The sequence below is a fragment of the Calypte anna genome, chromosome 3, assembly GCF_003957555.1.
Source record: "Calypte anna isolate BGI_N300 chromosome 3, bCalAnn1_v1.p, whole genome shotgun sequence".
Lineage (NCBI taxonomy): Eukaryota > Metazoa > Chordata > Aves > Apodiformes > Trochilidae > Calypte > Calypte anna.
In genome coordinates, this window is record NC_044246.1 from 50,044,710 (window position 1) to 50,071,488 (window position 26,779).

Below are 26,779 nucleotides of genomic sequence, written 5' to 3' on the forward strand. Positions count from 1 at the left end.
ATGTGGGCATGAACTATGAAACTGATTTTCTTTCAATCTGGACCTAGAAATCTATGCTTTTATTATTTAATATCTTTGCCACATCTTTAGAAAAGATGACATGAAGCCAAGACGAGAGGAAAGCTGATCGATATAATATAAACAGTGAAAGAACAGGTAGCTGTTGTTTGAGAGCTTATGAAGCTGCCATGTCAGAAGATTTAATCTACCTCAGGAATATTTAGGGCTAAGCAAGGGCTCTGTGTCACCTTTGTTCCCTTGCAGAGACTGGAATGAGAAGCTGCTGCAGGATGTCTGCCACTTACTGGCAGGTGAGATGGATCTGCCTCCTTCTGTGCCTGGTGGGATGGTGGATTTTCGACGCACACTCACACTCAGCTTCTTCTTCAAGTTCTACCTGACAGTCCTTCAGAAACTAAGCAAGGATCACAGTGACCCTGTGAGTTCTGCTAGGAATTGCAGACTTGGGGAAGGAGACAACTGTATGTGCTGTCTTGGTGGGGAAGGCAGGGTGGAGGTTCAGATATAAACAGAGCTGTATCTGATAACAAGCTATTGCCAGAACTGCTCTGCTCCTTACCTGCGTGACAGTGACTATTGCATCTTGCCACTTGGTTCCTCATGGCATCCCCACCTTGCTGTGGAATGATGCTGATATGTGGGTTCACAGAAGGATTCCTGGAATTCTTCCTTTCTGTGCATTACATACAACTCCTCTCATGGGTATGTGGCTATTCTGTGCACAAAGCCTGAGCCCATTCAACTGGTAAAAGATTGATTGTCTTCACCGAAGGATGGAAAAGTTGAGAACATTCTGGGATGCTGGGGTATGGGAGAAAGGGACTGGCAGGGAAGATAATTGTTATTTAATGTATTTCTGGCAGAACAATTTGTGTGAACCTGTCCCCTTAAACTACATCAGTGCTACAGAGTTGTTTCACAAAGATCCCATTGCAAATGCTCAGCTCTTCCAAGTAAGTAGTAATATCTGCATGATGTAAACCTGAGCTTTCTGTAGCTCAAAATGTGCTTCACTTGTTGCCTCACTGAGTATAAGCAATACATGTACCTACATAATGCTTTTCCTGAGACTTATATTTGGGTCTCAGTCCCTTCCCTGCTTTAGGATACTGCCTTTAGGATACGGCCCTGTTGGCCAACTGCTTCTGATGTGTACAGCTTGATAAAAATTTGTGTGTAGCACTTTCCTCCTGCATCCATCTCCATATTCAAACTGAAATTGCCCTCCTGCTTTCCACAGCCACAGCCTGCCTCTCTTTGCATCTCTCAGGCTTCAGACTCAGGATGTATCTCCTTCCTTGTACCTCTGCTAAGGTCTGTTTTCTTTGGCTTTGAGAATAGAAGCCAGCTGCAAAAGCTAAGCCTTTTATGGAAGTTGTCACATCAAACCCTTCTCTTCCATAGCAGTCTGAAAAACTGAAATGCTTTTCTAAAGCCTCCTCTGTGTAGCTGCTCCATATTGTTTACATTCCTTTTCTATGGGACTGAGCCCCTATTCCATTCATCGTCTCACTAGAATGTTGCTCATGGTGCCTTTTGCTCTCCCATCAATGCCTTTTGCTCTCCCATCCCCTGCAATATGAGTGGCAGTACTTGGTCACCTCTTTTACTCCAGGAAGTACCCAAGGGACAAGTGGTTGAAGATATGGTGGGTCGGCCTTTGATGCATGTTTCAGCAGCCAAACAAGCATGTGGAGAAGCTGTTTACTGCGACGACATCCCTCACTATGAGAATGAGTTGTATCTAACCCTGGTGATCAGCACCAAAGCCCATGCTAAGATCCTGTAAGTGTTGCTTCTGAGTTTCAGATGTTGGAAGCATCCAGTGCCTGGTGGCTTAGAAAACATTTAGCTGTCAAGCTGTGAGTGAGGGACAGTGAGTTTTTGCATTAGTGGGAATTTCGGTTAATTGCATTTTGTTATATGAAGGTGAGCTGTGTATGTTACAGCTGACTTGCTACTCTGTGTCAGTGGGAATTGAGAGCATTAACACCAAACTCAGAGTTTTGCTGGAGCACGAAGTCCTCATCCATAGGCAGTTTTCTTTTATGTCCTGTCTCTTGTACTCAAGGATGCAGAATGGAAAAGGAGCAGGGTAGGAGAGCACTACAATGTCTGAGAAGGTATAATTTTAATCATCGACCAGAGCATGCAGCTTGAATGTAGCTTTGGCAAAAAATTCAGGTTGTAACATGCAGTTCTTCCACAGTAGTCATCTGTCTGTATGTTATGTGTCCAGGTTCTTGCCTTGCACAGTGCTTACTTGAGCTGTTGGGTGTAGATAGGGAGGAATCTTGCCTTCTCAACACCATGACAGATAAGCAGACACTATCATTAGTGCTAATCTGTCTCTGGTAAAGAGTGTCAAAAAATCTGTGGTACATTCATGGTGATCCATGAATGATTGGATCAAGTTCAAATATGTCTCAGAGAAGATGCACGATACAGTATAGTCCAAAGAAGAAGACTGGTGTTCCAAATCAGATTTAGATTGTAATGTAGGTCCCAAATTACTTTAGTATACTAAGTTGCCCTTTCTGCATTGGTCTCACATGATATTAATGAGACAATCTTCTCTACTGCATAGCCAGACTTCATGGGATCAGGCCTGAAAATGTGTTTGTATATAATAAGCACTTACAAAAAATAAAATGAGAAGTAATAACGCTGCCTCTCTTTCTTCCTTTCTGCAGTTCTATAGATGCATCTGAAGCCCAAAGTGTTCCTGGTTTTGTGTGTTTTGTCTCTGCAAAGGATGTTCCTGGCAGTAACATCACTGGCATTGCTAATGATGAGACTGTCTTTGCTGAGGATGTGGTATGTGGCTAAAAAGAGCCCTTTTCAGTCACGCTGTTCAGGAGATAAGATTTATCTTATTGTCCGGTTAAGTCCTCTACCTTATACAGAGATAAATCCTGACTGCACTGGAGTCAATAAATATATTGGTAACAAATTCAGCAAGCCCTGAGTCCCCTTGACCCCTGTCCTTCTCTTATCTAAACTATCTGTACTATTCTGTAAGCTGCAGGCTACTGGTACAGGTGTACTCACTGGGTTACTATCTGAATTTGTTTTTGTTAGGTTTCCCTTAATTGATTTTAAATAGACTGCTCAAAAAAAGCAGAAAAAATTGTACACAAAAGGAATAGACAGAGATTTACCATGGGCTTTTCAGTTTTTATATATATACACACACCAAATGATTGTGGGTTCTAATATTGTCTGCAGGTCACCTGTGTTGGCCATATTATTGGTGCAGTTCTTGCAGACACACAAGAACATGCCAGGAGAGCGGCTAAATCTGTGAAGATTAAGTATGAAGAGCTCAAGCCTATTGTCACGATTCAGGTAAGATGGCTCAGATCTGGTTCTGCAGTTAGCTTGGAACACTCTAGTGTCTAACTTCTGTTCTCACATGTGTGGCTATTTAGCCTCACATGTTGTTAGTCTTTGTGCGTGCAGCAAGATAGGAATAGAGTGGAATAATTTGTATGGAAAGGACACACCTTTCATATGGTACTTAGTGAAAGTACATTAACTTGTTCTGTGTTATTTAAAGCTAAAACAAACCAGATTCTGGAAGATATATTTGTGTACTCAATGCAAATTTGCTACATTAACAAGGGTGCTGTCAGTTATGTTCTAACCCACAGATGCTTGCTTTCATTCTTTATTCTCTGGTCTCTAGCACTTGATAAGAGGGCATGAAAATATCTCTTATAGCTCTGTCACTGCACTGCTTTTCTGAGATTTATGGAGACCACTTATCTAGGTTTTAAAGTTGATGAAATTAATTTTCAGGCATTCACTCTGCACTATGAACATTTCCACTAACTGTACAGACAGCCTTTAGGAGGCTTTTCTGAAAGCTAAAAAAATTACTGTCTAGAATTTGTGATCATTCCATGCCTTTTTTTTTTTTTCTTTTTTTAACTAGGATTTTTAATATTTCCTAAGGTGCCAGTAAAAGCAAATTATAGCATCTAAAGGTATTCACACTAGAAATTAAAAAAAAAAAAGTATGAAGCCATTCTTATTGACGAGAGATTAGAACCATGGAATTTTAGTTATTTTTTCTTAATTATCAGTCTTTCATACCATGTATTTTGTAATGTGAATCTTATTCCGAGGAATACAAAGAGTCTGTGCTTGTACAGACACTGGAACTGTCACCTCTGAGCAGAGGTTTTGATGAAAATCCTTTGTGAATTCACAAACAGCATGTGAGATAATATCCTTTTTTGAGGTTATTCTGAGGTGTCTATTCCACCAGGAAAGAGTGGAACTCAAATGTGCCATTTTTTTTGTTTGAGTACTCTGATTACTCTCCCTATGAGGAGAGGCTGAGGGAGCTGGGGCTGTTCAGCCTGGAGAAGAGGAGGCTCAGAGGAGACCTCATTGCTCTCTACAACTCCCTGTAAGGAGGGTGTAGCCAGGGGGGGGGTTGGTCTCTTTTCCCAGGCAACTCTCAGCAAGACAAGAGGGCACGGTCTTAAGTTGTGCCAGGGGAAGTTTAGGTTGGACATTAGATAGAATTTCTTTACGGAGAGGGTGATCAGGCATTGGAATGGGCTGCCCAGGGAAGTAGTGGATTCTCCATCCCTGGAGATATTTAAAAAGAGACTGGATGTGGCACTCAGTGCCATGGTCTGGTAACTGCAGCAGTAGTGGATCAAGGGTTGGACCTGATGATCTCTGAGGTCCCTTCCAACCCAGCCAATTCTATGATTCTGTGATTCTAGGGAAAACTTCAGTTTTGGCAAAAGTGAAATGCAGTTGTAAAACTTCCCCAAGAAAGATTGTTATATATTAGGTCAGAAATGAACTATTTGTGCAGAAGTTACCACCCCATATAAGATACATAGTTTTCTTCTGTTTCTTTTCTTTTTGTCTTTTTTTTTTTTTTTTTTTTTTTCCTTTTTTCCTTTTTTTCTTTCCTTTTTTTTCCTCATTTTTTCTTTTTTTTCAATTTTTCTTCCCCCCCCCCCTTTCTTTTCCTTTCCTTTCTTCCCACCTTCTGGGCTATGGACTATACTTAACATAAGTTTTAAGTCATAGCTCTGGTGACTACAGACTGCGAGGTTCCTGGTCTGTAAGGAAAAAGAGGTCATGATGAACAATCTCAGGATTGTCCAGTTATGGTGTTTATTGTGAAACTGCTGTGATGCCAAAAATAATTTTTTACTACTTGTAAAAAAGTCACTTGACTACTGCCATAGTGTCTGATAAGTTCTTGTGCTTCTTATCTTGAATATTTCTTCTTTAGTCAGAGAGCTTTGTTTTCACTCTGCTTCCACAGCAATTTGATTGTGTCATTATGTTTCCTAGGAAGCTATTGAGAAACAATCCTTTCTTAAGCCTATAAAGAGGATTAATAAGGGAGATGTGAAAAAAGGATTTGAAGAATCTGATCACATTTTGGAAGGTGAGAATAAGCATTGATATTAATTTTAAAGAAAGACAGTTTTTAACAAAAGAAGTCAAGCTATCAGCCTCCTTTATAGGCATTCTGAACTCATGGAAGTAAGGCTTTCTGGCCTAAATTAATTTTGTATTATGTTTCAACTAACTGTTTATATACAAATAGCTTGTGAAAGATGTAATTCCGTTTCAAACAGACTTGGATGCTCCCAGCTTCACCCCTGTAAACACTTTCTTCCAATGTAAGGACACATTTTTCTTAAGCAAATACTCTACAAAGTGATTTTTTCCCCCTAAAATGTATCCATATAGGAGCTTTTACCTGTCCCCATAAAATCTGGTCTGAATCTTAAATTGTCAACTTCCTTTACCTGGTATATGACTGTATCTTCCAAAAATGGCATGTACACACATACGTGCATCTGGAAAGATGTGCCACCAACACTGGTGGCTGGTAGGTATCATGAAGACCATGGCACTGCCTCTTAACACTTTCTCAGTATTGATTGTTGGTCTGTCTTTGAGGATGGATTTTGTGTGTGTTTTTTAGTGTATTCCATTGGAGTCTGCCAAGCAGGTTGTAAAGACATGGGTAAACATAGAAATTATCAATAACTGTTTAAAATCTTCAGGAGTTAGAAGATGTGAATGGGAGTGCTCTCCCAGCCCCATGTCATCCATAGTGTTTGTGTCAATAATTCCTATGAGGAAGAGTTTCAAGCATAAGACCTCTGGAGACCTTCATGTTTGTCAATAAGAAGGTGTTGTTATCCCTCTTACAAGACTGAGAGGGAAGTTAAATTAGTTACAGACACAGAATCTGGTGTGAAGGGATTATTCTCAAAGATCATGGAGAAGCATGCCCTCCTGACCCCTCCCTGTGGGAAAAGGGGAGAGTTAATTGAAACACTCACTTCTGTCATTTATTGTATTTTGGTCTGCATTGCTGATGCTTCCCTCTGCAGTCAGAGATCAATGCTGGCACTTTAAAGGTGTCATAAACTGGTTACCTTATAGTCTTCTATACAATACTGTGGGAAAAAAGTCTGCGGAGGCTTAAGGATTCCATGTACACATCAGTATGATTGTATGAAATCGTTTATTAACAACTTGCACTCACTTATATAGAGAAGCCTTGTTTACACCATCATATCATGCAGGTGGCTTTGTATTCCAATTACACATTCCATTCTCATGGAACCACTCTTCTCACATAATTATTTTCCTCTTCTGTTACCAATTAAGTTATCTCTTTCCCATTAGCTCATTTTTAGAAAACCTCTAACTAGGCCTCAATAACCATTAACCCAATGTAGCCTAAGCTGAAGTAAGTCAGGATTGCTCACAATCTATATATTTCTGAACTGTTTCCCCAACACAATGCAAAACAAAAGCATTGTGCCAGGCACGGCAGTAATTGTTCTGAGCTAGAAGACTGGGTTATTTAAAAGGCTGCAATACTGTGTGAATGCCAGGCCAACCCCCTCAAGGAGACAAGAGAAAGGGTTCTGCCACGTACAAGAGCAGGTGCTGTCTTACACAAATGTGCATTTCTTACTGATGAACGTGAGGAAGGTAGCTATTTTGTTCCTTCTCAATTGAATAAAAGGAAGAGAGGAATGGGATTCTGAGATCTCTGAATATTAATAATCAGGGCAGCTGAATAGACCAGGGCTATGACTGAGAAGGGAGGTCGATTCTGATATTTAATACCAGCATGACAGGAAATTGTGGACTCAGCACACATAAGGTGTCCTGGAGAAGAGCTACATGCAGGGACAGAGGATTGATTCACATTAGGTCTTATTAAGGATTTTTGGGTTTCTATTTTTATTCCCCTGTTTTGGAATCTGTAACTTCATATTGATCTTCTCAGCTAGACAATACTTATTTTCATCCTTCGTCTCAGTGGTATTATCAGGGCAGTCTGAAAGGCACCAAACACTGCACATTGAGGGATGCTAGTTCAATTTGCATGGTGCTCAGGCTTATTTATGAAATGCCAGTCACTTGTGTTTTGGACTGAAACTTTCTAGAATGTGGAGGGGGAGACATACCTGTTTTGTTGTTTTTTATAAATGTTGAACCAGTCAGTTTTAGACCCAGGGCTATCTAGTGCTGAGGAGTGCAAAGGCTTGTTTGTCATTTACCACATATCAAAAGGGCAGTGTCTGGCAGGCACCACATGGTGGGAACACACCTAGCAACACCAGGAGCCATCTATCTTTGGAGTATTTCTTTCAATTTTCTAGGTGAGATGTACCTTGGTGGACAGGAACACTTCTATCTGGAAACTCACTGTACTCTGGCTGTGCCAAAAGGGGAAGATGGTGAGATGGAACTCTTTGTGTCAACCCAAAACCCAATGAAGACACAGGTACTGTTCATTGACCTGCTACCTAAAAGGAATTTGTTTGTTTCAGACCAGATAAATGGTTGTTTTACAGTTGTTCTCTCTTGTCTTGAATGAAAAAACAAAACAAAACCCACATATAGGCTAAAAGTTGGGAAATGGATCTAAAGTTCATATCCATCCTACTGGTGTCCTGAATCTACTTCCAAGTGACAGATGTTTCTGTTGGCACCACACCTTTGTCACCAGGAATTACATACTTACCCCTTTCTGAAGAGAGTCAGTAGGGATGACTGCTGAATGATATGTCAGAAAGAGAGCTGATGTAAACACTGACTATATGTACCAACTCTGCCATCTTGTAAGATGGGCTACTGGCCCTATGGGGCATTCTTGGTCTGTTTACTGACTCACCAAGACTGTCCAAAGGTCTCATGATAGAGTGAGGAGAATGGACAGAGTGGTATGAATGTCAAACACTGTGGTAAATGAGACCTATGTCTAGGTGACCTCATGTCATGTTAGCCTCTTCCTGAGTCTAGTGCTGTCTGTTGAAACTGAGTGTGCCTTCACACCTCGGAAATGAAATACTGGGCTTATTATTCCCATTGCATCAAATCCTTAGGGGACATCCTGCTGGAAAGCAGCTCTATGGAGAAAGACCTTGGAGTCCTAGGGGACAGTAGAATCTTCATAGGTCAACAATGTGGCCAAGGGGGCCAATAGTATCCTGGGGTGCATCAGGAAAAGTGTGTCCAATAGACCTAGGGAGGTTCTCCCCTACCTCAAATCTGCCCTGGTGAGACCACTCCTGGAATACTGTGTCTGGTTTTGGACTACCCAGTTCAAGAGAGAGAGAGGGATCTACTGGAGATAGTCCTATAGAGAGCTACTAGGATGATTAAGGGACTTGAATATCTCTCCTATGGAGAAACACTGAGAGAACTGTAGCTGTTTAGCCTTGAGAAAAGAATGCTAAGAGGGGATCTTATTAATGTCTATAAATATCTGGGCGGTGGGTGTCAAGAGGAAGGGGCCAATCTGTTTTTAGTGGTGTTCTGTAATAGGACAGGGAATAATGGGTTTTAACTAGAACATAAGAAGATTCACCTTTTGAGGTGAACTTGAGGAGAAACTTCATTATTGTGAGGATGATGGGGCACTGGAACAGCCTATCCAGAGAGGTTGTGAAGTCTTCTCTGGAGACTTTCAAAGCCCACCTAGATACATTCCTGTATGGCCTGCCCTATGTGGTCCTGCTTTGGCAGGAGGCTTGCACTAGGTGATCTCTAGAGGTCCCTTCCAACCCTTCTGTGAAACCCAACTGCAGGACCAATAGGACCTGAAAAGACTGTTGCAATGTTTCTAGAAAAGCGATGCATTGGTATCTGGTTCTTAACACCAGCTCAGCTCTGTACGTGTTGTTCTTTTCTGTTCTGCTTTTCTTCAGGAGTTTGCTGCTAATGCCTTGGGAGTACCTGCAAATCGTGTTGTGGTTAGAGTGAAAAGAATGGGAGGAGGATTTGGAGGAAAAGAAACTAGGAATTGTATTTTGACAACTGCAGTGGTTGTTGCAGCTTTCAAGTAAGTTTATGTGTAGGGAACAGGGCTTTTTTCTTTCTGACTGTCCTAGCCTGCCTCTTTCTGGAGCACCATTTGTACTGGATCACTTTGACTCTTCATGTCTTGTTAGTGTAAAACTTATAGGAAACCTGGATTTTCCCAAAAGAGGTGTCTAATAGGCTCTTAGTTTTTAGGAGGAATTGAAGGAGCCAAGCTTGTGTGGGAATTTCAGTTTTTAATAGGAAAGGGGTAAAGCCCCCTTGCTCTGCTCTTCCATTGGCACTCCCTGGAAACTCTTGTATCTCAAATTATCTTCCTCTCCCCTCCACCCCAAGCCCTTTCAAAATCCAGCACTAGCCATGTTTGTTGTTTTGTGTGATAGAAGTATGAGAGTCTCTTCTTTGCTTAAAAGCCTACTGCACCAGCCTTGCACCACTGTTTCCCTGCTCTTCTGCAAACTCTCTCTTTGGAATTCTCTCTAGGAAGAGTGGAAGGCCAGTGAACAGATGCTCACACTTTTCAAACCCCTAAGACCTCAGGGACTGAGAATGTGAACTGTAATTGTTTGTGAAGTTTAAAATGAAAATATATTTGTTTTCTGGAGTTTTGATATGGGCTCATCTTTTACTGTGCAAGTTTTTGTGGCTGTCAGTGAACAGCTTCTGAGATGGTATTTGTGCACTGCATGTAACTTGCCCCTTTCCAATGCTGCCCTTATATGGGAGGGTGAACCCTGCTAGCAATGCAAGATAGATCTTGTGATTTGGAATCTGATTTGGAGCAGCAGCAATAAGTTTGGAAGAGCCAAAATGTAGTGAAATGAGGCAACCAGGTGCCACTAATTGCCAGGGAGTGAGCATGAGCTTGTGTCAAGCCCACCTGTGCCTAATTAGGGTGGGCCCCCACTGTGCATGAGCAGGACCAGGGGGCCAATAAAAGGTGAGGCCTAAGACACAGGCTCAGCTCACACTGGAACTCACAATCTTGGCATGCTTGGCTTTAACTGCTGCTTTCAGCACTGCACTACCTTTACTGATCCACTAGAGCTCATTGCCCTCAGGGTGAGGCTTTGAGGAGTCTGGAACCCGTGGCCCCAGAGCATTGCTCGGGGTGTGTCATTACGTGCTTAGCCGGCTGCACCACTAAAGCCTCACCCTGTCGGCGATGAGCTCTAGTGGAGCAATAAAGGTTACCTTTTATTGGCCCCCTGGTCCTGCTCATGCACAGTGGGGGCCCACCCTAATTAGGCACAGGTGGGCTTGACACAAGTTCATGCCTACTCCCTGGCAATTAGTGGCACCTGGCTGCCTCATTTCACTACATCAAAATGTACTTTAATAACTTTTATTTTTCCTATTTTTAGCAAACAACCTGCTTTCTTTGATCAGTAATACATGTCCATTTTTTTTCTCTGGTCTCTGCCAGCCAAACTACTGTTTTCTGTCCTAGAGGTAGTGAAGTACCAACTATGAAATTCCCTAGATATTTTTATATCCTGAAGAGAGGCACTGGAAAGGGAGAACTGCTTCTCATCTCTTACTTGTTTACCACCTTGGCTAATGAAAAAGCAACTAAAAAAAAAAAAAATCAAATGCAAGGCTAGTTGGTACTTAGCCTTATAGATTTCATACAGATTCCTCTCTGGAAAACAGTGATTCCTGCTACTGGCATCTGTCTCTATAGGAAGCTATTCTTTTTAATGTAAGAGTCTCTGCACGGGTTTTCATAAACAGGTCCAAGATTCTAGGATCTTAATTTTTTGGTTTTTACTCAATGTTGCCATTTTCTTAAGAGGCAGATATAAAACCCCAAGCAGTTTACCCTAAGCTCTCCCTTGCCACTCCAAAAAAAGGGGAATCTTGCTCTATAGGAACTGTGTTATGTGTTTATATGCCTGATAAATGTATCTTTAACAGAGTTGGCCGCCCAGTAAGGTGCATGCTGGATCGAGACGAGGACATGCTGATAAGTGGTGGGAGGCACCCCTTCCTGGGGAGGTACAAGGTATGTATACCTATGAAATGAATATGTTTTCTCAGCATTGTCACCTGAAACATCAGGGAGTAATAAGATACTGTGAAATAGTTGCTGCTCTGATTGTGTCATTATTCATCTCCCCTGCTGCAAACTGATTAGGTCAGCTGGGTTACAGGGTTTTCCTGTTGAGGTCCTGCAGAAGTTCTTTAGGCTTGGATGGTTTTCTTGTGACCTAGCCTAAATATTTCCCTCTTCCTTGCAGCCAAGACTTTGCCTCTGTTAAGAATCACACTGCTCTTAGCTGTTCCTCTATTTGCCTACAGTATCCTATTATTGTTTTGTTAATTTCCTTTTTTCTTCAATCTCCATCGAATTACTTCTGCTTTTAAAAAAAAACCTGTTAAGGAAGATGAGACTGTGACAAGTAGCTAGCACTTTTTTAGGAGAGTTATCTGGAGCAAGATTAAGATGCATATATGGACCCTTTACTGGGAAGCTTCCTCAACTGCTGTCTGTACTTGTGCTGTCCTGCAGGATAAGACAGTCAGCCTTTTGCCTGTATGAGATCCATTAGGTTTTTTGGAGGGAAGCACAAACCAGAATGTTTTGTTAAAAAAATACTGAGAAGATTCTCTTGGCAGGTTGGTTTCATGAAGAACGGAAAAGTCAAGACTTTGGAGGTGTCATACTACAGTAATGGGGGCAATTCTGTAGACCTCTCTCATGGTGTAAGTAGAATTTTCTGATGGCTAACTAGGCAGATGATGTTTCCCTTTTGCTCTTCAGACAGTTGTTGTCTACAGTGTTGCTTGCACATCCTGCTCTCAGACATGACTGAAAACAGGTCTTGATGGGTTTCTAGACCTTCTACAACTGCTGTTTAAGCCAACTAACCTTCCTTTTAGCCATATAACCTTACAGCCATTTAATGCTGTAATATAATGCTGATTTGACAAAAGGCTCGAGAAAATTTGCTTTGCATTACAGAGGGCTGTGATGGGAAAGTTGTTGCCCAATGCAAGATAACTGATAGTTCCCCAGCTTTGAGAAAAACTAATTCCTTGGAACAAGAAACACCCAATTGAATATGCTAATCAGGGCAGAGTTCCTGAATCAACAAGCTTGTTAAAGAGTGGTTGAAGCTTATATTGGGTTCACAAGCACTAAGGGAAAGAATGGGCCTGCATTCTGAGTTTGTCTCTAAGAAATTTTGTGCTGATGAGTAAAAACCTCCACTGTTAAATGAATGACCAACCCAGTAGCCCTTTGTCAGTCCTGTTTATTCTAGGTCCTTTTCTCTAGTCCACTGAGTCTTTGATAATATTCTGCAAAAACAGAAGAGTGGGAGAGAACTGCAAGAGCTCTCTACCAGCACGACAATTGATGCTAGCAATGTAGCTGTTGCTGTGCAGAGCAAAATGGCAGGCAAGTGTCTTTGCATGAACTAAGGGCCTTGTTGAGAGTACATCTATGTGAACTGTGTCTTTGTGTCAGAATCAGTGGACTGAATAGCACTCCCATGTTGGAATAAAGTTGGGATGTGCGTAATCTCCTCTCTCTCCTGCTTCTGGAAGGAAAATCTGGAAATTCAAGCCTGAAATATGGCCCTTTCCCATTTTGGACAATTAGTGGACAAATATCATAAAGCTTGCAGTTTAGATATAGCTGTTGAAAATCTTTATTTCATATAGTTGCCCTTACTGCTGTAGCCTAACTTCTGAGTCACTTGACATCAGCAAGACTTCTTTACAGTAACTTTACTCAGTATGATTGAAAGAAGATTCTGGTTCTTGCAGGAAACTTTAATGGCATAGCAGTTTGGCTCAGCATGAGCCCAGGGCCAGCAACAGTCTTTAAAGCTCAATCTGTCCCAGGATCATAAGTGCTAACAGAGATGGGTGTTTATTGTCCTGTCCTTCGGGAGAATATCCCATGACACTCCATTGCACCTCAGTGCTCATTTAGCTCTGTTAGCTGCAGCCCCGTAGGGTGCAAGTGAAAGTTCTGGTTGTTGTAAATTACCTTCAGAACTCTCCAGCCTGGGTCTGACAGCTGGTGAGAAATCTGACATATGATTCATGTAACATAGATCCCTCTTCATTCCTTCTCTTCACCAGGTTATGGACAGAGCCCTGTTACATTTGGATAACTCCTACAGCATCCCCAATGTCAGCAGTGTGGGAATTATCTGCAAGACCAACTTGCCTTCCAACACAGCCTTCCGTGGCTTTGGAGGGCCTCAAGCAATGATGATTGCTGAATGCTGGATGAGTGACCTTGCTCAAAAGTGTGGCCTGCCACCTGAGGAGGTACAGATCCACTGACACATTTTAGGGCAGTGCTGCTTTTGAACAAGCTCTGAGATCTGGACACACCCACAGACAATTATTAAGCACATGAACATTTGTTTAATTTTTGCTAAGCCCCTAGGAAGATCTCAGGTTTTCTGTTTGACACATTATAACATGGATTATCTTCTGATTCATTAAATTGCCTCAACAGCTTCAATTTTCTAACACTTGCTTTAGGGATAGATATTTTTTAAAAATCCAAAGAAACCAGGTGCTCTAATCTTACTAACAATGTGCTTAAGTCTCAGTCTCTCTTGAAAATTTCCACCCTTAATATCCTAATCACCATTTTTCCATAAAAAGATATATGTCTAATTATGTTGTTCTTTACAGCGAGCAGAGGAATAAAATTAGGGCCAACGTACATTTGATGTCATCCATAAAAATTACTTGGTCTGAAACATTAATCTTGTTATGTCTTTCATGTGTTTTTTTTGGGAAGGTACGGAAGCTCAATCTCTATAATGAAGGAGACCTGACTCATTTTAACCAAAAGCTGGAGGGATTTACTCTGCGAAGATGCTGGGATGAATGTTTGTCAAGCTCCAGCTACCATGCCAGAAAGATACTAATTGAAGAATTCAACAAGTGGGTGTTCTGAAGCTTTCTTGTTACTGGGTGGACCTTTTGATTACTAAATTCTGAAGTTTTCTTAGCCACTTGTGAAGTCAGACCTCATATTCACACCGTGAATTCTAAACATTTCTATTTTTGAAAATTCCTTCATTCTCACCATGGAAAGAAACCTCCATCAGTGAGATGGTAGCTTAAAAAAACCATACCATGACACGGCTTTGTGAGGGAAATGTAGCAAAGGAGAGGAGGTCTGCTAAGTATGGCTGGAATTTTCAAATAGCAATCAAAGTAATTTTTTAGGCTTTTCACTCCCTTGTATTATTTTTAATTGGCTTGTATATGCAATTGAAAAGTGAATAGTCCAGACAATTGCTTCTATGAAGCCAAGGAGAGTATCTTCAGTTCAGGTTTATTCTTGTCAGAGTCCATAAACAAAGCAAATCTTTCATAAACATAACTGATAACTCTATATTGCATTCAGCTATTTCATTGCTACTTTTATGCCCAAGCTGTCTAAGGGAATCATAGTACTGATTTACAACGAAAGTCTCATGAGAATACAAATCACATTCTTTCCTACCAGGCAGAATCGCTGGAAGAAAAGAGGGATGTGCATCATTCCTACAAAATTTGGCATCAGTTTCACTGTCCCATTCCTGAACCAGGTCAGTAAGCATCATTTATATTCTTAATAGAGAAGCTAGATTTATTCTGCTTTCCCCAGGCCCTCCTTCATTAGTACCAAACTGAACCATTTCAGGGATGTACTAAATTAATTAAGAGCACACATTTTTCAAACCAGAAGAGTAACATATCAGTTACTAGTTTATGCCATACAAAAGACACCACAGTACAGCTATGTTTCCATGGTATTGTATTAGGTTAGTTTCCCTGCCTAGTCCCTCTCCCTCAACAATCAAAGCATTCATTGTTCCTGTGTTTGCTGGACTTGATGGACTGTCAGTGGTGTTGGCAAATTCAGGTTAAGGGTGTGTCTCTGTTTCACAGGAGCAGGTTTAGTTTGCTTCACCTGCATTCTGAGCTGAAAATACTGACTGAGGTTTGTTGTATCATGGGAACTTGTAGAGAGTTGGTGAGACTAAACCAAACTCACCTCAAGTGTAGAAGCTTTAATTGCACTGAAGAAGTGTTGGTCTAGTTCCAAATTACTTCTCTCTATAGATTTAACTGAAATCTGCAAGTACTTCACTAAATCGTTTATGATAACTCTCAAATTAATGTTGCCTTTTATAGGCTGGAGCTCTGGTCCATGTGTATACAGATGGCTCTGTGTTACTTACACATGGGGGGACTGAGATGGGTCAAGGACTTCATACCAAAATGATTCAGGTAATCATGAGTTTGGACTTAACCTAATGAAATCTTTTCAGGAAAATTATGTTTGTACTGTAGTATTGCCTTGTGGAAACACAGCCTGACAGTTCCTATATGTGCCTAGGGTAATATATCTTTACTAGTTTCTCTTAACTGGTTCAGCAGCAGTGCAACATTTTCAGAGTATTATCACAATTGAGTATGACAATTAGATTCTTCATCACCCTAACTCTTGTTATGTAGATGATGCAGGTTATGTTTACAATCTAGCTTCTCTGGCAATATTATGTCATCCTGTAAAATTAAAGTTTACACGTATTTTATACAATAATTAGTCATATTGCAGAGATATTTATCTTCATATGCTAATGCCTTTGTAGTTAAAAAAGACATCAAGATTGCATTGTCAGGGACATGAAAAGGGGAAAAACAAATAGTGTTCTGTATCCTCTGATTTGTATAGTTGTTGAGAGAAGACTTTTCTCTCACAATACTGAAGTGAATGTCTGGCATTGTAGCAAAAGTGAACATGTATGTGCTTGCACACATTAAGTCTCTGAAGGGCAAGCTTGATAATGTTCTGAGGAGCTTTCAGTCACCCAGTCAACTGAGTCTTCAAGAAAAGTGAAAGTTAGGATGGGAGATAGTAAAGCTTGCTGTGTGGATCCTAACAGTGTAAGCAATGATTGACAGTGCTTATGTGTAAGAGCAGCTGCCTACCAATTGTTTACCTTTGCTCTGCAGGTCGCTAGCAGGTCACTGGGAATTCCCACCTCCAAAATTCACATCAGTGAGACCAGCACAAACACCGTCCCAAATACCTCCCCGACAGCTGCATCTGTCAGTGCGGACATCAATGGAATGGCTGTCCATGTATGGAGGCTGATTTATATAACCTAGTGGGTTATAAGCTAGAGCTCCAGCACATGAAAAGTTGATGTGTATCTATCTATTCCTTAAGGAAATTTCCTTAAGGAAACCATAACCATCAAGAGACAATTCCAGGCTAAAGATATATTATACCTTCTTTACCTGCTATAGCTACTAGCATTGCTAGAGAATGAATGACAATTTTTTCTCCTTCAGTCCTTTTCTAGCTATAGAATGAAGTGTTTGTGATTACTCAAAATGAACAGAACAAAGCATCTATTTAAGTAGCTAGATTCTTTGTAGTTAATGTGGCCCTATTTAAAACAAATACATTGTGATCCAAATGTTAATAGCAGATGGTTTGTCGGCTGAGATCCAGAACCAAAGACCTTTTCAGTGTTGATAGACTCAGAGCAAACATCCTTCTGTAGCAATGGTCTGGTCATGACCATCTTTGACATGGTGGAGTTACCAGTGCATATATTTGCAAAGTATGTGACTTTTCCATTGAAAGAGGAATTTAATATTGGCCATTCTCAGGTTTTAAAAAGGGGAAGTGTTGCCTGTATCATGATGTTTTTATTCCCTGCAAAGTTTGTCTGAATAAGTTGGATTTTTTTGTTAGATTTCTTTTCTTCAGTATTCTGGGATCATCTTGCTAGATATGCTAAGATATCCTGCTATCATTTGGTATAGGAAAATTTACTATATAAGTGGGTGGACTTCTGATATTTTGTGTCATGTCCAGAAGTTCTGAATTTGGGACTGCTTTCTCCTAGCAGCACAGCTAGTTTCCTTTGAAATATGTTTCAGTCAACATTTCTTCCCACATAGCAAGACATAGGTTAGTGAACTTCGTGTCTCTTTATGGAATGCCAAAGTACTAAAGGCAATATTAATTTTAAAATAAGATTCTTTGAAACTTTTCTAGGGCCCTTAACACTGTAAGATGACTTTTTAAATCTTAAAATATTCTTTCTCCTTTTGTTTCTAGAATGCATGTCAAGATATCTTAAAAAGACTTGAGCCAATCAAACAGTGTAATCCCAAAGGATCCTGGGAAGACTGGGTATGCTGTTTGTATCTGCTTGTGAGACAAGTGGGCATTGTCAGACATTGTTTTAATTGGCAAACCCTGTATTCAAGTATATTCTCACAGCCTTCTGCATCTCACTAGCAAAGATTTGAGCAGAGAAAGTGAAACAGAAATCTGGCAAGGGAAGCAACCAAAACTTGCAAGAGGTCATCCCCAAAACATAGTTAAGACTGAGATTTCTCCAGATCCTGGGGCCTGCCTATAACAAACTCGACCAAATAGAAGTATCTTTCTAGTCAGGCTACAGTCTTGGACAGAAAGAATTCTGATCTGCAGTGAAGGGGTTCTGTCAAAAGTATGACTTTTTTGAGCTGCCATGCACCTCCTGTTGTGGTCCTTGGCTCCAATATCTCTGTACCCTCAATAACAAGAGATTGGTGTGGTGTAAGGCTCCAGACCATTTTCAGATCTAAGCTTTTATCTTCATGGGAAGAGCTTCAGCTTTGTGATTTGGAACTCAGGCTATCCCCTGGCCTCACTGAAGTCAAGATGGCTGTCAGTTTAACCTTTGTCCCTACGGTTCAAACTCTAACCTGTAGCTGAGATCCAAACAAGCAAGAACAAGCCTTACCCCCCTGCCAGCTGGAAAGTTCTGCCCTTGGTAGCTGCTGATGGAGCTATTTGGAGAAGCAACTGCATGATGATGTTTCTCTTGGCACTGCTGGTGCTGGGTCTTATGACAGCTATTTGTCACTGGACACCTTCTATTCATGCTCTCCTGAAAATGTATTTGGGGTAACTATTTTGCAGGGACTGGTTGGTCAATTACTGTTTTCGAATTCTTGTTCACTTTGCCAGATTAAAGCTGCCTATGAGAACTGTGTCAGCCTGTCAGCCACTGGGTTTTATAGGTGAGTGAATATTCACATTGCAGAGGCACAGCTCTTACTTGGTTGCATCCAGAGAAATTTTGTGAGGATTTACAGCCCCTATCCCCCACCACTGCTCTAAAGTAGGGCTGCATTCCCTTTGCTTCCTAGAAATGTTAAGCTGAGGTTAACACACTTCTGGCTGGGGGGAATCTGTTCCTGATGGAGCACAGCCCTCAGGGCCAAGTTCAGGCCTCATATAAATCTGAAGAAGATCTACCTTCAGTCTAGCTGACCTAGGTTTGAGGAGTAATACATGAAATCAGAGATTTTCCTGGGGCTCTGCTCTGTGTCAGCCTCGTGACTTAGTCTTGCACTAGAAGTGCCATGCAGTGTAAAAGGGGGCAGGAACTGTCCTTGAGGACAGATCTACTAACTGAAATTTTCTGGAGCAATATCCTTTCTGTTGTGGCATGAACAGATATTAGTGTTTTCAGTTTCATTTTCTCGCTTAAAACTCTTGCTGTTTCCTGCTGAGTTCTGAAGTGAGGCACTTTGCTAACTCAGCTTTACTCTGGGAGAAGTAAACAGAGATCCATCCACTTTGGAGCAGTGAGGTTGACATAAAAAACTAAACACAGCATTGAGAAGAGCCTGTTCAGAACTAAAACAATATGATCTCATTTCTGTTGCATCTTTGAAATGTGTTTCTCTTAACCAAATGACTGTCAGTATTTCAATAAAACAGTTCTCAGATAAAGTGTAAGTAGCTAGATACAAAATTTTCCATGACTGTGCTTACAATCAGTTCTTAGCTTAGTCCAGTTTCTGGTTCAACTTGATTATGTTCTGAAATTTAATGATCTCCAAAAAATGTTCAACTGCACTCTAAAAGCAAAGGATTTGTTACTGGATTAGTGGGAACAAGTTCATAACAGTAATGTAACAGGCCTTGGGATTCATGGGAAAATAAAGCCAGCTAAAATAGTTTAATAGTTTCAGTCAAGTATTAGAATATAGAGCAGCTTTAGTGGATTTCTATTTATACTTGTTTACACTTTCCATTTTTGCATGGGCTTGATGGAAGGGATGACTCAAAATTGAACTAAGGATTTTGATAAGCTGCAATGTGTTTGTACTTGTTTTCACCATGGAATGTGGTTTTGTGTTCATGTGGTTTTGTTTTTCTTTGTATCAAGAATTCCTGACCTTGGCTACAACTTTGAAAAGAATGAAGGGAAACCATTCTGCTACTTCAGTTATGGTGTTGCTTGCTCTGAGGTTGAGATAGATTGCCTGACAGGAGACCACAAGGTGAGGGGTTCCGCTATTAGTGAAATAGCCTTCTTTATTTAGGTGAAGGAAACATTTCTAGGGACAATTCTGGAACACATACTGGGTATGAACTTGTTCCTAGCTCTGTCATTGGTCCCGTGTGACCTTCAGTAAATTTCTTAACTCCTCTATTTCCCAGTGCAGCAATCCATAAAGTGTAATAAAACGATAATTATCTACCCTGCACGGGTATTAGGAGGCTTAATGAGTGATTGCAAAAGTTATTGGATTTGTTTACGTAAGAGATAGAAGCACTGTGTTAGCACAAAAGAACAAACATATTGGAGTTGTATTAATAATTGAAAATAGCACTGAAGACTTTTAGAGAGAGAAAAAAAAAATTCATCAGGCTCTTACCTAGGTTATGCTCACGTACAGAGCACTGATACTAGCAGCTTGGAACTAAACAAAATTTGACCTATTGGATCTCTGGGGAAAACTGCACTGAATTATTTTGATTTACTTTAATGATGAACTTGGATTAAAGGTTGGTATGAAGAGTTGGCCTGACATAGATTGTTGGACGCTGGCTAAGTGTGGATAGTGGCTTGATATGTTACTCCTCCTCATACAAGACCATGGTGTACCAGTTTCAGTATTCTGTGCTGATTTATTCTTTATTTCTGCCTTTTAGAATATTCGCACAGACATTGTTATGGATGTTGGCACCAGTCTGAACCCAGCCATAGATATAGGGCAGGTAAGTGAAAGAGCGTTGCTATTTCCACCATGTTAAAGTAATCACACTACTCTCAGGCTTTTCTAGATGGTCTATTTTCCCTCTTCAGGCTGTGTCTTTGCAAACAGACCATTTTAATTCAGTGAGGTATTTTAGACTAGCTATGGAAACCTACATTTAACTATAGGCACAGGGAAATACCCAGTTGAGGTGTTGGGTTTTTTTGCCCCAGTATTAAGACTACAGGATATTCTCCAGTTACCACCACATTGATGCTTTTCAGTATGACTTCTGAAGAATTAATCTTGTAATACTAATTTGGTGGAATAGTTTCTACAATGTGACATGTGACATTAAAACCAGCACCTGATTTTTATACTAACTTCAATATTAAGTCCCATTTAATTAAGAGAAAATCCTTCTGTGAATAAAAGTTGGTAATAGATTCTGTCCCCCAGCTACTGCTTTGTAGGGGTCTCAACAGGAATTTGCATCAGTCACTGAGCTTTCAGATCCTTGGGCAGGGACAAGTTTGCTTCCATTTTTTGTGCAGTAATAATCATGACGATACATCTAAGCAAGTAAAGGTAATAGAATCATAGAACTGTTCAGACTGGAAACAACTTTCAAGATCATCAAGTCTAACCTTGTCCTAACCCTATTTACCCTATTCCTGATGACCCACCACTAAACCATGTCCCCAGGCACCACATCCATGTGATTTGTAAACACATTCAGGGATGGAGGCTCAACCATCTTCCTGAGGAGCCTGTTCCAGTGCTTAACAACTCTTTCTGTAAAGCAATATCTCCTGATAGCCAACCTAAATCTCCCCTGGTGCAACTTGAAGCCATTTCCCCTGTCATCTGTCACCAGTGAGAAGAGGCCAACCCCACTGTCCCTACAAACTCCTTTCAGGTATTTGTAAAGAGTGATAAAGTCTCCCCTCAGCCTCTGTTTCCCCAGACTATAAAGCCCCAACACTTACGAAGGATAAGTTGCTCCTTATGAAGGATCTTTTCCAAACCCTTCACCAGCTTTGTTGCCTTCTTTGGACTTGCTCCAACACCTCAATGTCCTTTTTGTATGAGGTGCCCAAAACTGGACACAGTACTCAAGGTGGGGCCTCACCAGTGCTGAATACAGGGACAGGATCACTTCCCTGTCCTGCTGGTCACATAATTTCTGATACAAGCCAGAATGCCACTGGCCACCACTTTGCTGGCTCATATTCAGCTGACTGTCAGTCAATACACCAAGGTCCTTTTCTGCCAGGCAGCTGTCCAGCCACTCTTCTCCAAGCCCGTAGCATTGCCTAGAGTTGTTGTCACTAAAATGCAGGACCCAACACTTGGCCTTTTTGAATTTCATAGAGTTGGTCTCAGCCCAACCATCCAGTCTGCCCAGGTCCCTCTGTAAAGCCCTTCTACCACCCAGCAGATCAACACTTCCTCCTAATTTGGTGTAATCTGTGAATTTACTGAGGGTGCATTCAATCCCCTCATCAAGATGATTAATAAAGATGTTAAATGGGAGTGGCCCCAGCACTGAGCTCTGGGGACACCACTTGTGACAGGCCACCAACTGGATTTAACTCCATTGACCTCAACTCTTTGGGCCCATCCATCCATCCATCCATCCATCCATCCAGTGTTTAATCCAGCAGAGTATTTGTCCATCCAAGCCACGGGCAGCCAGCAGCTTTTCCATGAGGATGTTATGAAGTCTTTACTGAAGTCCAGGTAGACTCCATCAACAGCCTTTCCTTCATCCACTAAGCAGCTCACCTTGTCATAGAACGAGATTAAGTTTGTCAAGCAGGATCTGCCTGCCATGAACCCATGCTGACTGGGCCTGATTGTCTGGTTGACCTTTAAGTTATCAATAATGGCTCTTGAGATTACCTGTTCCATGGCCTCACCTGGCACCAAGGTGAGACTGACAGGTCTGCAGTTACTAGGATCCTATTTCTGGCCTTTGCTGAAGAAGGGCCACTGACATTTGCCAGTCTCCAGTCCAATGGGACATACCTAGTTAGCCAGGATTTCTGAAAGATGATGAGGAGAGGCTTGGCAACCACATTTGCTCACTCTCTTAGCACTCTAGGGTGTAAATCATCCAGCCCCATCAAGTTATGTGCACCTAGCTTATGAAGCAGGTCCACAACCACTTCATCATGGATTACCCAGGACCTGATCTGTTCACTGTCTCTGTCTTCTAATAAACACAGAGTTTGTTATACCAGGAGAAGAACAATTTGCAGTTTGGGTCAGGGTGTGCCCTTCTATAAATTGCTGCAGAGGATCTGAGGGCAAAGGAGTATTGTATGAGTGCAGGAATACAAGTACGCAGAGCAGGGTTAATGAATGTTTGTGCCAAATCTTCAGTGTGGTCTGCCTATCAGATCTCTCTGTGGGCAGAGAGAACAGAGCTGCTTCTTGTAGGTTTATTCAAGTACGTCCTCCTCTCTTTGCTGCTCCCCCTTAGAAAAACTGTGCAAAGAAGTCTTTATATTTGAATGGACATAGGAATCTATTTGCAGGTGTCTGTTCTGGTGACCTGGGAATATTCAGTACTTAGGAAAACATTTATAACCAAACATTAAGGATAAAATAGTTTTTCTTCAGATATGTTGTCTTCAGTCCTTTTAGTCTTCTCTTGAATTGCCAGCAAATACAACTCATTCAGTGTTACTCTACCTATAAAGGAATTGATATTTGACATTGATTTTTTTTTCCCTAGCTTCATCAGAAAAATTCCTGTCCTGTGTTTACACTGTACCTGTTTGAGTATATTTATAAGCTGCTTCACCTGACAGGGCAATGCAGCCATATCTATATGGGAACACAATAATTGTGCAAAGGTGCCAAGATGCAGTCAGCAGAAGGGACAAGGGTTTGGAGATTAGAAGTTGGAAATAAGTCAGGAGGGGAGGCTCCTGGAGGGCTGAAAACTCTGCTTTTTATCACTGTTTGTTCTTGTGCAGGGAAGAACAATAGTAAAAAAATAATGTAACCTTGTTTGGATGTGTTTGTAGATAGAAGGAGCATTTGTCCAAGGCCTTGGACTCTTCACCATGGAGGAGCTGCGCTATTCTCCTGAAGGGAACTTGTACACTCGAGGGCCTGGGATGTACAAAATCCCAGCATTTGGAGACATCCCAACAGAATTCTATGTATCTCTTCTCCGTGACTGTCCAAACAGCAAGGCACTTTATTCATCCAAGGTATACCTGCGAGATCTGTAGGCCTCCTACTATTCTGTAATTCTCTAAAGCTGATGAAGTAATGATTCATGTGTCTAAATAGTTAATCTTGTTACACTGGATTTGTTCTGCAGTCAGAATGTTTTCTCATTCCTTACCGGAAACATACATACTGTCCTTTGTAGTAGGGAGGAATGGAAGTATCCTGCAAATTGCTGCCCTGAATGTCTATTAGAGAACTGAAATGGATTTGCTGTGCCAGTTCTGCTGTCAGAGGCTGCCAGCCTCCCCACAGATGTCAGCTCCCTGACTGCCCCTCCCTGGCATGACTGCAGAGAACATTTTAGACAGTGTCATTTCCCCAGATCTAATATACCCAGATGCTGTATCTGGGTGTTTGTTTTGCTCACCTTAGTATTTCACGGTGCTTACAACACCCTTAATGGTCCATTATTAATCCACGTGTCCTTCAGTTTATTTCCATCTAAGCCAGTGATGTTTTCTGCAGTTAGTGAGGGCTGCACAGACCAGAGCTGGATGTACAGCACCAATTAATTTCCTTTACTCATGGGTCAGCAGAGCACTTAGAGAGGCCACTGGCATCTTTATCTGTATATGCCTGTCTGCCTCCTTAGAGTTTTCCATTTCCCTTCCATCCAGAGCAACATCTTCATCAATTTTGGGGTGATTAGTGCTGATGACAGAATTAAGAAAAGAGAATGAGACTGACCTCAGTGCTAGATAATATTTGTGTAACCCCTGAGGAAGGCATTTCTCCTGGTTTGTAAATACCTCCAATGATGAAGCATTCATTATGCTCTCTGCTCAGACAGCCCATCACTGCCTTATCTGAATTTCTTTTGCTGCAATTCTAACACTGTCAAAATGGGTGTGGGAATGGATTAGTCCTTTTTTCCTCACTGTGTCAAAAAGTTTGTGTTTTCTTACTTTCTCATGTTTAAATGGACTGGGGGTTGTTTTAGCACAGTCACTCCTCACTGATCACACCTAGCAGACTGGAGAGTGTTTCAGCTTCATATTTCCTCACTAACCACATCTGGTAGGTCGAGGTCCACAGATAAGGGGGTGTTTTGGCTTGGGCTCTCCTTCCTCATCACATATGGGAGACTGACAGGTTACAAAGAAGGAATGAGAAATGCAGATAGTTCCTGATAATTTCCTAGGGCTTGCTGGTCTTTCTGTTAGCCTTAGTCTTTCCAGGGCCAGGGCTGTTCGAGGCTGCAGTCTCACTCTTGTCTGTACTCTGTCTAGGCTGTGGGAGAGCCACCTCTGTTCCTGTCTGCCTCAGTGTTTTATGCCATTAAAGATGCAATCTACTCAGCAAGGAAGGACTCTGGCCTGACTGAACCATTCAGGCTGGACAGCCCTGCCACCCCAGAGAGAATCCGCAATGCTTGTGTGGACATCTTCACCAAAATGGTAACAGCTTCAGGTTCCATAGCCTGCTCCCTGGCCAATTTACCCCACATCTCATGTGTGTGTTGGTCACAGCAGCCCAGGGCTGGGATTAGGTCAAGATGGGGAGGCTGCTTAAGCAGGTATTTTTTAATTCATGGGTGTTATCATTCATTTAACATGCCACCAAATGAGAGACAAATCTACAAAACCAGCATTGCTAGTGCTCCCATTGATGGAAGGGCTGCCACACAGTAAAGTTGCACTTAATCTCTTGAGTCCTGTTAATCTCAAATGCTGTTAACCCTGTTACGGTCTCTTAATGGGCTGTTCCTCTGTTGCAGTGCTGTGACAGGGCTGCATAGGAGTGGGTCCCTGCAGAGTCCTGCTGATTCTTGTGACTCAGAAAACACAGCTGTCTATGTTCTCTGTGATGAAAGCCTCCAGGCTTTTATTAGCTTGAACTCCACTGTGGTTAACAGTAAAACCTGGATATCTTAGTCCTTCTCACCTAACATTTGCATCACTGTCTGTCTAAAACCACTCAGAAATGGTTTCAGTAATCTGCCCAAACTATTGACCATAAGGCCTTGAACTCTATAGCCAGACACAGCCTCTAGCTGAAGTGCCATGAGACAGGCATCTGTTTAGAAAGACTGGGATATGAGCTCAGATCTTTACTACAAAGTCAGACACCTCAGAGGGAACATGGTGGGGCATGCTGAACCCAAGCCAGGCCCCTGATTTGTTGCTAACCATTTTTTTTCTCTTTACAGCTTCCTTCTGCTGAGCCAGGGACCTTTAAACCATGGTCTGTGCGTGTATGAAACAGAAGTTTGAGGAGCAAACACTCCTCCAGAAACAATTTAAAGCAGAGGGCCCACAAGGCAGTAGGACTATAATGGGGGAGAAAAAGTAATCTGCTTTCATGTGGCTCACCTACTGATTCATGGGGCTTTCACATTTAATTGTCCAATCATTGTTTACACCGGGAGAGGGATTTGCTGCCAGATTATTGCTCTGATGTAAACTGAAGTGTAAGTGAAAGGTGAAGTTATCCATGTGTAATTGAAAAAAAAATCTTTCAGGTTTCATTTAGAATTGTTGCAACAATGGGAGACATGCTTACTAACACCAATGTGAAATGGCAGAGGGGTTGATTCTTTTTTTTTTCTCTATGGGGAAAAGATGGACCACCTTATGATGCTATGCCAAAAGGGATTTAAGTGTATTGAATCCAGACAAGCAGTCCTCTAGTGGAGGACAATAGAGCTGGACCTTGTTGTTATCCCCTCTGCACATAAAGCTGGATATACACTAGAGGAAGACAAGGAGGAGTTTTGATGATTGTGGTCTTACCTATGTAACAAAAGTGATTCAGAGGAAAACCCTAAAATTTGACTGATAAATGTGATTTGTCCTAAGTTAGATGAAGATTGCTTTGCCTGCACCAGGGCTCTAATGAATTTTCAGTTCACACGCTACCTTGTCTTGTCTGATTAAAGACAAAAACTAGAGATACCAAGATGACTTCCAGCAAGATACTGAACTGTTTGACATGCTCAGCCTTTTCCCCCCATACTTCCACATTTTTCCTCCATCTTTCACATAGGAAAGAACATCTGAGAAAGAACCTTGGAATAACCAAGGAAGTTACTCATTCGTTGTTGTTCCCAGGGCAATTTTAACAGCCCAGGCAAGGAACAGGATGGACACAACTGGGGATTAGTTGGCTCTGGGCACTCTCTAGGGGCAGTTCCTTGCTTTGCATT

The 26,779-nt window shown here is 41.5% G+C and overlaps 1 protein-coding gene across 3 annotated transcripts in view; it reads left to right on the plus strand.

Annotated features, from left to right (window-relative positions):
• Nucleotides 1–26,005, plus strand: part of XDH (xanthine dehydrogenase) — a 56,483-nt gene extending 30,478 nt beyond the window's left edge. Inside the window, exons 16-37 of one of the 3 annotated variants that reach the window (XM_030448784.1) lie at nt 265–439; nt 885–974; nt 1,637–1,806; nt 2,715–2,838; nt 3,250–3,369; nt 5,350–5,446; nt 7,695–7,819; nt 9,246–9,379; nt 11,275–11,362; nt 11,977–12,063; nt 13,453–13,644; nt 14,129–14,274; nt 14,846–14,927; nt 15,517–15,612; nt 16,342–16,470; nt 17,462–17,536; nt 18,362–18,414; nt 19,572–19,686; nt 20,342–20,407; nt 23,424–23,612; nt 24,864–25,031; nt 25,784–26,005. In XM_030448784.1, coding sequence (XP_030304644.1) covers nt 265–439; nt 885–974; nt 1,637–1,806; nt 2,715–2,838; nt 3,250–3,369; nt 5,350–5,446; nt 7,695–7,819; nt 9,246–9,379; nt 11,275–11,362; nt 11,977–12,063; nt 13,453–13,644; nt 14,129–14,274; nt 14,846–14,927; nt 15,517–15,612; nt 16,342–16,470; nt 17,462–17,536; nt 18,362–18,414; nt 19,572–19,686; nt 20,342–20,407; nt 23,424–23,612; nt 24,864–25,031; nt 25,784–25,834 — 2,572 coding nt within the window. In that variant the 3' untranslated portion in view covers nt 25,835–26,005. The remainder of the gene's footprint in view (nt 1–264; nt 440–884; nt 975–1,636; nt 1,807–2,714; nt 2,839–3,249; nt 3,370–5,349; nt 5,447–7,694; nt 7,820–9,245; nt 9,380–11,274; nt 11,363–11,976; nt 12,064–13,452; nt 13,645–14,128; nt 14,275–14,845; nt 14,928–15,516; nt 15,613–16,341; nt 16,471–17,461; nt 17,537–18,361; nt 18,415–19,571; nt 19,687–20,341; nt 20,408–23,423; nt 23,613–24,863; nt 25,032–25,783) is intronic. The other 2 variants (XM_030448785.1, XM_030448786.1) reach the window with 2 other exon arrangements.
• The last annotated feature ends 774 nt before the right edge of the window (nt 26,006–26,779 follow it).